General features: G+C 37.6%; 1 protein-coding gene across 1 annotated transcript in view; it reads left to right on the plus strand.

Moving 5' to 3' along the window:
- Nucleotides 1-8,026, plus strand: part of wwc1 (WW and C2 domain containing 1) — a 56,340-nt gene extending 48,314 nt beyond the window's left edge. Inside the window, exons 17-22 of the mRNA XM_079835446.1 lie at nucleotides 387-534; nucleotides 625-789; nucleotides 896-988; nucleotides 2,800-3,030; nucleotides 3,123-3,241; nucleotides 6,709-8,026. Of these exons, the coding sequence (XP_079691572.1) occupies nucleotides 387-534; nucleotides 625-789; nucleotides 896-988; nucleotides 2,800-3,030; nucleotides 3,123-3,241; nucleotides 6,709-6,775 (823 nt within the window). The 3' untranslated portion in view covers nucleotides 6,776-8,026. The remainder of the gene's footprint in view (nucleotides 1-386; nucleotides 535-624; nucleotides 790-895; nucleotides 989-2,799; nucleotides 3,031-3,122; nucleotides 3,242-6,708) is intronic.
- The last annotated feature ends 4,260 nt before the right edge of the window (nucleotides 8,027-12,286 follow it).

The following is a 12,286-nucleotide window of genomic DNA, read 5'->3' on the forward strand; positions in this document are numbered from 1 at the left end:
CGCTCACGCTCGCTCTAGACAGAGTGTTCGCCTACTCAGTTGCTTACTCATGACACATAGCAACACAGCTAAAATTATTCCTAATATGTACTTTTATTGAAAGTTGGCCACTTTTACCCATTGAGACATACCTTCACAAGCTCCCATAAGACCTATGTTTTTGATGTTTGACATAGGCATAGCACGCAGCAGGGGCGTTTGTAATATGCTGTATTTTTGTAATCCTGCTAGGTACCACTAGTGTTGCAGAAATGATATAAGCAAAATAAAAACTATGTCTGCACCATTAAAACAACCAAAAACAAAACTGAAAGGAAAATTGCATAGAAAATTGATAATGAGTCATAATAACCCTGGTGTCAAATGGCATATTTGTGATTTGATAGGCCCACAGAGGCTTTAGAGGGTGACGTGTTTGTGGATGGGGAAAGTAGCGACATTGAAGAGGGCGAGGAGTTCTACCCCGATGACGGCCAGTGGGAACCAGAGGAAGAGCCGGCTAAACCTGGACCAACAGCAGTCATAACGGAAAAGGTGACAGCCAGGATTCATTTACACAGCAAAAAGATTTTCTTTTATACCTTTCCAATGAGACTTGCTGACATCCTCTCTTTGTCTCATAAGGTGAATAAGGAGACAAGTGTGGACGGACTCCCCCATTCTACTTCTGTAGTTCGGCCCAAGGAGCGACGACATGATGTTCATCAGCAAAACCCTTTTATGCGAGGAAACACCATCATCCGGTCCAAGACATTTTCCCCTGGACCTCAGAGCCAGTATATTTGCAGGGTGAGAGCATAGATATACACACAAATGTATTTAAATATTGAAACTATTATTAGAGCGCAACATTTTCATAACTTTTTACTAATGGCCACATTCATCAAATCACCAGATCAACCGCAGCGACAGTGACAGCTCCACCCTTTCTAAGAAATCACCATTCGTCCGGAACGCTTCTGAGAGACGCAGTGTTCGAATGAAGAAGGTAACATTTGAGAATATTACACATTGACATCCACTCGTTTGGGGAAAAAAATCTTACTATTTAAAATTTGCCATGATTCAAAACAACTTACCTTGCTATCTCAGTTTGTGGTCTGAGAGACCCCATGGTCCTTTAATAGCTCAAAAAAAGCTTTACATTCAGGTTGATGCTTCATGGCTTCTGCTAATCCTATGAAAACATATTATAAACAAAATTTCAACTTGATTAACACGTTTCAACAATCTCAAATAGGGCCCCAAACATAGAAATTGTGCAGTTAATCTCAACAGAATATCAAAATTAGAATAAAATTCCATTTAGGTATCCCATTTGATTTTTCTTTGGAAACTGCATGCATTTCACTAACCCTAAAGATAAACACTTTCCCTAGAAGGGGGAGTTTAAGCTTGTTAGCAGTAGTTTAATATTTAATACCGACATTTCTGTGCTGACCTGAGGTCAGTGTTAATGAAGCACAGTCTCAGAGTGAGGAAATGGGTTTGCTGAGCTCCTCCACAGGGCCTTAAATATTCTAGAAAGGTCAGGTTTGCTCTCACTGCCTTAGGAGACACATTACATTGAGTCTTTTAAAGCAGTGTCATAGTGAGAGTGTAATTTTGAATTGATTTGCTTAATGAGGATGGCACATAGAGCTTTAATGATTTATAGTACAGGCTTTTTAAGTACCCTAAAATCGAGTAAAGTACCACCTCTTTCTAAAGCAGTAATACATTTTTTTTTTAGGTAAATGGGTGGTGTGGTGGTTAAGTTTATTATGTATTTTTTTTCCGGTTTGTAAATTATTACATGTGTTCATACAGCAAGCATGAAACTAAATCATGACGAGTTAACTAGACCAGTTAGTGGACTAAATGAATTACTAACGGCTCTCCATGTTCATTTTGTTAATTGCACATGCAAATGTTCATCAAATGTTGCTGCACTTAGTCCCACAGACTCTTCAATTAAAAACATATTTGTAATATTCAAATTTCATGTTTGTTCTACTTTTTTGTTGACACTGACTGCTTTCTGTACTACACAAGAATGTACTCTTGTGTCTTACAGCTTTTTAGACGCATTTCAGCAGTAGATAAAAATTTAACAGTCAACACTGTAAGACATAAAAAGAAAATGAACATATTTATTGATACTGTACATTTATTTTTGTAGAAATGTACTACATGTAAACTCAAAATTCACAGTTGCTTATTCATTTTTACCCACTCTATCATGTCTTCCCCAACATCACCACCACACATTCTTACATATCTTACTATTGCTCTTCCACGAGCATGTAGCTGCTGTTCAGGGTTGTGATGTACCTCAATGTTCAAAAATGGTAGTGCCATGGGCAAACACCAAATATATGCTTCCAAACTTGATTGGCTGATTGGTAAGATTGTGATTCCTACTTCATTACAATGGCAGGCCATTTGCCAATTTAGCAGACTTGACAAACATTCAATGTATTAGATATTTATGGAATATACATGCATGTCTTTGAATGGATCATTTTGCATGTGATTTCTCACACAATGAAAGAAGGTTTAGAAGTTGTGAAGAGTCAATTTCACTGAGAATCAACTAATTTTGATTAACAAACCTTGTACATTTTGTTTTTGTGTAAATTGTAGACAATTGCACTTACTCTTTTGCACACGTGACAAAACACATGCAGTTCGCTTAAATCAATAAGGAATACAAGAAACAAACTGTTTTGAGAAAAGAACATAACAGAACTATTGAATGAGTTTTCACTTCTCTGTTCTCTCTCTCTCTCTCTCTCTCTCTCCCCTACACACACATAGCCACCGATGCAGGTCAAAGGTCTGGATGGGCTTCTGCGCACCTCTCTGGATCTGGAGCTAGACTTGCAGGTCACTCGCACACGGCACAGCCGATTGAACGAGGAACTGCATGTGCTGCGGGAGCTAAAGGAGCAGTTGGAGAACGCCCGGCAGCAGGGCCAGCACGTCCTCCCCACATGGGTACAGGAGGACGAGCGCTTTCGTCTGCTGCTCAAACATGCAGAGAGACAGGTCAGTCCCAGTAGATTTCCAGAACATACAAATCCACAAACGGCACATCATCCAGTCCAGCATCTGATTTTGAGTCGCCGCTCTCTCCTCAGACCCAGGAAGAGCAGCTACAGGAACAGAGGGTAGAGAAGATGATGCGAGCGGCGGCTAAGGATGTGCACAAGATCCGTGGTCAGAGCCTCAAGGAGGTCCCTGGGGTCCAGTCCTTTAGGTGGGTATCTGTTGGTACTTAGGGTTTAACAGTTCACAAACATTTTCGGTCCAGGTCTTTTGGTTTGTTGCGCATGTTTGTTAAGAAATTAACAGTGTTGTTTTAACCACTGCATGTGTGGAATGTAATTTCAAACTTAGTTTACCCACTTGGCTGGGGCAATATTGTTTATATCGATATACAATGTTGCAAACACATCTGAAAAATAATGCAGAACGGTGAGCTGCTAAGTTATTTACATTATCTTAAACATGAGACCTGCTTTATATTAAAGCAGGATGAATTCTAAAACTTACTTTGCTACCTTGTTGTCTACTGCCAACATAGGCAGCTACCTTCTTAGTCGGCATCTTAAACTGAAATGAGAGCTCATAGTCGACTGGAGCACACTACATCGGCAGCAACTCCATGTGACACTCAAATAGCCCTCTTCACCTGATCTCCACAAGACAATCAACTCACAGTTGATTCTAATAGTCTGAAGTTGCTAATGAACCCTTTTCACAGACTGTGATCATGCGTTTCTATAGCTATTTAAAGGGATAGTTCACCCAAATATGAAAATTCTGTCTCACCCTTATGTCATTCCAAACCCATAACACTTTCATTTATCTTCGAAACACAAATCAAGTAGCCTGACAAGCCAGACCCACATCAAGATGTTGGGTCTGGGAACACACCGTTGGCAGGGCTCAATCCGAGGGGCGGGATAAACGGTTGTCTTTCAAATTCCCTCTGCACGCAATAGGATAGCGCTACAACCAACCAGAGCAATGAAGAAGGTGAAGCGGAGCTAGTTGATAGATTAAACTTTCGCCGTATCCGGTCAGCAAAACTCCGAACACATCTTCCTTTCTTAAGAATGACTTCAGTGCCGTTCTTTGTTCTTTTCTCAAAAAAAAGCTTAACTCCAAGTCTTCCAGAGTCGCGGCCAAAGCCGAAACCGCCGCAACTCTGCCGTCGTTATGTTAAGCCCACCCACCAACTCTATACACAATGTGATTGGCCTGACTAGAGTTTGGTTTTTCCAGCTCGCAAGCCAACGCAGAGTTGCTAGACGACCCTGGCTGCAAATTATATTTGCTGCCGCTAGGGTGCGTCTAGATTTCTAGGCTACAAAGGAAGATCTTTGAAATTAAATCTTGAGAGATTTCTGATTTTTGCCCAAATTTTCTAAAGAGAAACTATCGCTTTATATGAAGAACAGATTGAATTTAGGCTTTTATTCACTTATAAACATTCATTAATGCACACTACAGTTGTGGTAAACGTAAGCTCAAGTATGTTTGCTTGATGTGCGAGAACCAATGAGGTTAATTCTTGAGTTACGCAGCACGTTTGAGCTTCCGCAAGAACCAGTGAGGTTCATTCTTGTGTTATGCAGCACATTTGAGCTTCCGCAAGAACCAATGAGGTTTATTAGCGTGTTACGCAGCACGTTTGAGCTTCCTCAAGAACCAATGAGGTTTATTAGCATGTTACGCAGCACGTTTGAGCTTCCTCAAGAACCAATGAGGTTCGTTCTCGGGTTATGCATCACTTTCAAGCTTTGCAAGAACCAATGAGGTTCAGTCTCTTGTTACACAGCACGTTTGAGCTTCCGCAAGAACCAATGAGGTTAGTTTGCGTGCGTCAAGCAGGTTTGGTTGAGCTTCTGTTTATGTCCACTGATCAATGTTTATATGTGAATAAAAACCTACATTTAATCTGTTCATTATATAAAGCGATCATGTCTCTTTAGAAAATTTGTACTAAACCTCTCAATGAACGAATGTACTTACAGGTTTGGAACAACATGAGGGTGAGTAATTGATGACAATTAGCCCTTCGCTAAGCCCCGCCCTCCTTAGTTACTGTTGCTACGCCTGACGAGCTTTCGCGCATGGCACGTCTATTACAGTATGTATGCGCCAGTGTCAGACATTCCCAAGGAGATAATTAGTCATTTTTGGCGAACAGCTATCTGAGAGAGCAAGACAAAAGGGACTGCAGTATGCATTCGAGGGATATATCCACGACATAATATGCAACCGATTAGAGAATAATTTAATCAAAATTGAAGCTAAAGCCTATAGGTCCCATACCTCATACACTGACCATTCAAATGGGAAAATAATCGAATAATTATAAATCAAACAGCTTATCCATAAGTCTTGTGTAATTAACACAAGACATTAGCCTGACCACTTTGCAATGATAACATTCTCCCGCTCATTTATATATATATATATATATATATATATATATATATATATATATATATATATATATATATATATATATATATATATATATATATATATATATATATATATATATATTTATTCTCCCACAATGCTTGATTCACAATCTGATGGGGTATTTTGCTCTGTAAAATCATCCTACCTGTTTATTTTATACTGGTATGACAATCTGATGGGGTATTTTGCACTGTAAAATCGTTTTCCCCAATAAGAATCTTTGGTAAAGTTGCACTGAATTATTTCACGCAAGTTGGTCACAAACGCTAACACGCAGTAGGATTTTTCGATGCGGTCAAATGGATCGATAGATATAGCTATAATTTTGCGCTATGGTAGAAAAATTTGACAGGGTAGGAGAAATCGACAGAACACCGTAATTTCTCCCCTTGGGTTTTAGGTTTGGGGAAGGGGAAAAATTCCAACCCCCCATGCAAACTTTTAGGATACCAGGTATCAGATTTGCACAATCCATAAGCACAACGCTTCGGCATGTTTCCCTCGCTCGAAAGCTTGACAGACCTTCCGCGCCTAGTTACGGTTGCTAAGCCGCGAATGGCCTGTGGCGGTTTTTGGGCATGGCTTAGCGAAAGGTCAATTATTTTCATTTTTGGGTGAACTATCCCTTTAATGTTGTAAATCTAGCAAAGTTTTTAGATTTACATTTTTTTTAAATCATAGACATTTATTACACTTTTATCTATTATATTCATTTGGCATTCAATTTCAGAAAACTAGTTTACGCTGTAGTGTGAGGGATTCTAACGCAACGTCTGATGGATTGACAACAGATTTGACAAGGTCATGGTTATCAGTATCTTGAATTTTTTTTTTTTCCTCTTTTGGAAAGCCATAGAAATGCTATCCATTCAGCTCTATAAAAGTTTACCCAACTATGACAACTTCTGCTTCTGAGAACCTGAATATGTGAAAAGGCTCCATAAACATAAAAAAACATGACACACACAAATATAGTTTTCAAAGAAGTTGAACCATTTTTCGATTATTTATAATTCACTTCACCAACTTCATTGCAATGCATTATGGAATTAGCTTCTCTTTGAAGGATATATGCAACGCTACCTTAAAATTTGCCAAAAATGAGGCATCTTGGAACACATAGGCAAGCTCACTAGGATTTGGAATGGAACTAATATCAAGTAATAACACTTCCATTGTTTTATATCTGACACGTCCTGTTTCATTGTCTGCTGTAACCTCTCTTAGAGAAAAGATGGCCTTCTTCACCAGAGCGAAGATAAATGTTCCTGACCTACCAGCCGACGACGTGTAGAAGATATCCTTCTTAACTGCTTTTGTTTCCATGGAGACAAAACTGACATCTGGCAGTATTATGAAGAATGAAGAATTGTGTGACAGGAAAATGTATGTTGGGCAGGAAAAATGTCATTTGAAAACACTGGGTTGTAACTCTCAAAACTGAAATTGTATAGATCCATGTTTTGTTTTTTTTAGATAGATTTATTTTTTAAATTTCACCATGTTCTGTTACTAATAAGAGTATGTCAGTATCTGTTCTAGGTATTTTAGTGGTCATTCAAAAACAACAGTGCGTCTATGAAACGAGTGTGAAACAATGCTGCTCTGCTATCGGGCAGGACTGCTTACTGTAACTCTTGAAGATGTGAATACAGATACTTATGGTACTACTTCTGTTCATAGCACAAGGGTTCAGGACTCAACCTTTATGAGAAAATGAACGGGCATAAATCCTGCTATTCCAGTCACGTCCCTCTAGAAACAAGCACATCTGTCCACGTTTATGTTCGACAGTCTCAAGATTTTTGCAAGATTTTGTAAATGGTTACAGATGTTAGGAAGCATGAAACTAAAGCATGACGAGTTAACTAGACCGGTTAGTAGACTAAATCGATTGCTAACAGCTCTCCGTGTTCGTTTTGTTAATTGCACATGCAAAAAAGACACAGAAAATGATGTAGAAACTGCACTTAGTTCCACAGACTCTCAGGTAGAATATCAGATAGTTCATGCACTTTAATAGAAAAAGGCATTGATATAGAGAATAAAGCAAAAAAGCACATTGTGTGAACGCAAAGATCGTACTATCCCATTGAAGTGAAACCCTGTTTCCCAGCTCTTGTTGCATCTTTTATTAACTTTTCATGTTAGTTTCTACAGTAGTCTGTTGTAATAGTGTTTCATTTCTACTGGCTCGGACCTCTTTTAATCTAAAAAACACTCTTCGCGTCCTTCAACAGGTTAGCTTTGCATGTGACTTATATGCTTCAAAACATAAACGGTTGCATCGTTTAATTTACGTCAAACCCAAATATAGTTTTATTAATACCCACCGGTAGAGGAGCCTTTAGTGTGTTGAATCTCTCAAAAATGTATCATATTTTACACCATAAACAAAAGGAAAGCAAATAAGGAATTATATTTTGCACAAGATTTACATAAAACCATTAAAATTACTTGCAATGTGGGATTAATCTGATGACAGTTAAGTGTATTACCCCCCAAATTCTTGACTGTAATGTGAAGAAAAAAAAACTTAATTTATAAAATATATATATATATGTAAATAAGCTTGCATATATATAGTTTGGAAACATTACTAGTTTTAATGTTTTTGAAAGAAGCCTGCATTTATTTGATCAAAATACATAAAAAACTGTAATATTGTCAAATATTATTACAATTTAAAAGAATGTTTTTTTATTTTAATATACTTTAATATATATATATTTTACTTTTATGATGCAAAGCTGAATTTTCATCAGCCATTATTTCAATGTCACATGATCCTTCAGAAATCATTCTAATATGCTGATTTATTGTCAATGTTCTTTTTTCATGATTCTTTGATGAATAAAAAGTTTAAAAAGAACAGCATTTATTTTGAATAGAAATATTTTATAACAATATACACTACCGTTCAAAAGTTTGGGGTCAAGTCTTTTTTTTTAAAGAAATAAATACTTTTATTCAGCAATGATGTGTTACATTGATAAAAAAGTGATACTAAAGATTTATATTGTTAGAAAGATTTCTATTTTGAATAAATGAATCCTGAAAAAAAGTATCACAGGTTTCAAAAAAATATTAAGCAGCACAACTGTTTCCAACATAATAAATCATCATTAGAATGATTTCTGAAGGATCATGTGACACTGAAGACTGGAGTAATGGCTGATGAAAATTCAGCTTTGCATCACAGAAATGAGTTATATTTTAAAGTATATTAATATAGAAAACCATTATTTTAAATTAATAATATTTAACAATATTACAGTTTTTTTCTGTATTAGATCAAATAAATGCTGGCTTGATGAGCACAAGAGACTGTAAGAAACATTCAAAATAGTAATATTTCCAAACTTTTGCATTACAGTACACTAGATTTGGGGAGAATTGTCATGAAAACCCAGTCAAAATCCAAAATTAAAATGATTTTATTTATTTATTTATTATTATTATTATTATTATTTCCGAAAATATGACCTAGACAATTTTGCATGAGATTCACACATTTATGAAGAATACTATTGTAATCTGGAACTGTATCTTTACCGAGGCACATCTAAGGCAGTTGTAAAGGCACACAGTTGATCATTCCCAGCTCTCCCTGTAAACACTTCATAATGTATCGCACGCCACTGCAGAGTCAGTTTGTGTACTGCTCCTCGTACGGAGGGAGTCACTTGTGATTTGCATTATGTAAAAATATGAGCGCTCCCTCTATGCTAATCTAATATTCATTTTCACTAAACTCTTTATTTACACGCAAAATATTCAGTTACATCTTTTTCTGAAGTACCCTGATAGTATATGACTATGAATGTTACTACCACGTCTTTAAAATCCCTTTTCAGGCCAAGATGTTAGTCTGAAAGTAGCACTTTAAAAAGCCCCAATTCATGCAACCCTTTATTTGATACTAATTTGTTATTTTGTCTCAATGTAACCAGTTATGGATGGCATTACCGACCCAATTTCATTGTTTTTGCTCACATTTATAATGTTACGTCAAATCCTACAGTTTCCCTCCTGAAACGCCTCATATTCCCCATGTACAATTGTGTTAAATGCCTTTGTTCCTCAAGGAAACATTGAATGTACTGTCCTTTGCTCGACCCCGGATCGACTAATAATGCCGTTTGAATTGTAGTAGCAATGTTTCCACACGTATAGGCTATGATATGCGCCGAAATGATACCACAATGTCCGAAACTAGTGTGGAATCATCTGCAATGCACATGTGCTCGTGGCCTAGTCTCTTGCTCTACCTAGTGGCGTACAGACAGAACTGAACTTGTATTTCCTTGTAGCACTCGTTCTGAATCCGTGATTTCTCCTCCATTGTAGATGGAGTTGGCACATTTATTTTGACAACATTTAAACCCAACTGAAATGCTTCCCCAATGCGTTTAGCCGCATATCCAATTCAAATAGAAACATCATATAGCTTACTTATTTCACCTTAAAGTACTCGGTTGTTTTGTCTTCTGCAGCACATGTTCTTGTAGCTCCTGTAGTTTAACCTAGTTCATTAGAGTACAACCTTTCGTATTTGTCTTGTTTCAGCTCTTTTAATGTTGTTATTTTCGCTGTTTAGACCCAGTTAAGACAGTACACTGCCAAACCTATGCATCCCAGCTGCGTGATGTATAATTCTCACATTGGCATTTTTAATTAAGGTACTTTTTTGTTATTATTTTTACCAGAGCTTTTCAGATTTACAGTTTTTTACCAATTTGCGGTTATTTGAATGTGAGGGAAACAGTATGTCCCCTATAAATGTGTACTGTTTACCTGGAAACACTACAGCTGAGCTGATTCTGAGAGTAGTCGAACAAGAGAAAATGTCTTATGTTTTCACTGGTCGTACAGTATGCTTTACCGTTCACAGTATGTGTTGGAGAGAGAAGTGTCTTGATTGATTAGGTGCTCTTCGACTATCAAATCTGAGGTTCACGAGGACATAATATTTGGCTTTTTTTATTTGGACGCTTGGTCCAATCATGGCTAAATCATGTAATATTTGCTTAAAATAATCATAAGGAAAAAGAACACTGTCAGTATCTGATGCTGGTAGTCATGAATGATTCATTTGTTTATTGTTCACAGTAGGACTTTTATTCTGAAAACTCCAGTGCATTTAATTTTTTTTTTCTTGTATTAATGATGGAAAAAAAACCCTGATCTGATCACAGTGATGGTTGGAGAAGTACAGCTTGTATTTATTGCACTTTTGTGATTTGGGTGTGCTGTCTTTCTTTTTTCTTGTGAGACTTTTGAAAGCTGTGAATTTTATCATCGACACTGTACTGTCAACCAGAATTGTAAATATATCACCAGCACAAGAGTATGTTTTGTAGTTTCACAACAAATATAAAAAGTTCCTTTCTTCTAATCTTTATCATGTTTTGTGTGTGTTTGTATTTCTACTCTCGCGTTCCTAATAGATGTTCCTGTATTGACTCATAGAATGAGTTTTCTTCTCATTCCAACTATTATGTGCAGTTACTAACAGTAAAATATCATTAAGAACACTACATATTTTCAGCAAATGGTTCAATTTATGCTATAAAAACCCTCTGTAAACAAATGACACTGATTCTCAAGAATGAGCTACATACACCGATCAGGCATAACATTATGACATATATTCCTAATGTGTTGGTCCCCCTTTTGCTGCCAAAACAGCCCTGACCCGTCGAGGCATGGACTCTACTAGACCCCTGAAGGTGTGCTGTGGTATCTGGCTCCAAGATGTTAGCAGCAGATCCTTTAAGTCCTGTAAGTTGCGAGGTGGGCCTCCATGGATCAGACTTGTTTGTTCAACACATCCCACAGATGCTCGATTGGATTGGGATCTGGGGAATTTGGAGGCCAAGTCAACACCTCAAACTCGTGCTCCTCAAATAATTCCTGAACCTTGTTTGTTTTGTGGCAGGGCGCATTATCCTGCTGAAACAGGCCACAGCCTCCACGGAATACTGTTTCCATGAAAGGGTGTACATGGTCTGCAACAATGCTTAGGTAGGTGGTATGTGTCAAAGTAACATCCACATGGATGGCAGGACCCAAGGTTTCCCAGCAAAACATTCCCCAAAGCACCACATTGCCTCCGCCAGCTTGCCTTCTTCCCATGGTGGACAGGGGTCAGCATGGGCACCCTGACTGGTCTGCGGCTATGCAGCCTCATACACAACAAACTGCGATGCACTATCAGAACCATTAACTTCTTGAGCAATTTGAGCTACAGTAGCTTTTGATCGGAGCACACGGGCCAGCCTTCGCTTCCCAAGTGCATCAATGAGCCATGACCCTGTCGCCGGTTCACCTGTTCCTTCCTTGGACCACTGCAGACTGGGAACACCTGCAAACCAGTTTTGGCGATGCTTTGACCCAGTCGTCTAGCCATCACAATTTGGTCCTTGTCAAACTCACTCAAATCCTTAGGCTTGCCCATTTTTCTACATCAACTTTGAGGACAAAATGTTTACTTGCTGCCTAATGTTATATCCCACCATCAGGTGCCGTGATGGTGTTATTCACTTCACCTGTCAGTGTTTTAATGTTATGCCTGATTGGTGTATGCATATATATACAGTATATACATTCAAAAAATGTTTTAGAAGAAGTCTCTTACGCTCACCAAGGCTGCATTTATTTGATTAAAAATACAAAATATTAATAATAATAAAACTGTGAAATATTATTAAAATGTGAAATAACTTTTATATTTGAATATATTTTAAAGTGTAATTTATTTCTGTGATGCAAAGATGAATTTTCAGCATCATTACTCCAGTCT

The sequence above is a fragment of the Gobio gobio genome (genome assembly GCF_949357685.1).
Source record: "Gobio gobio genome assembly, chromosome: 14".
In the NCBI taxonomy this organism is placed as follows: domain Eukaryota; kingdom Metazoa; phylum Chordata; class Actinopteri; order Cypriniformes; family Gobionidae; genus Gobio; species Gobio gobio.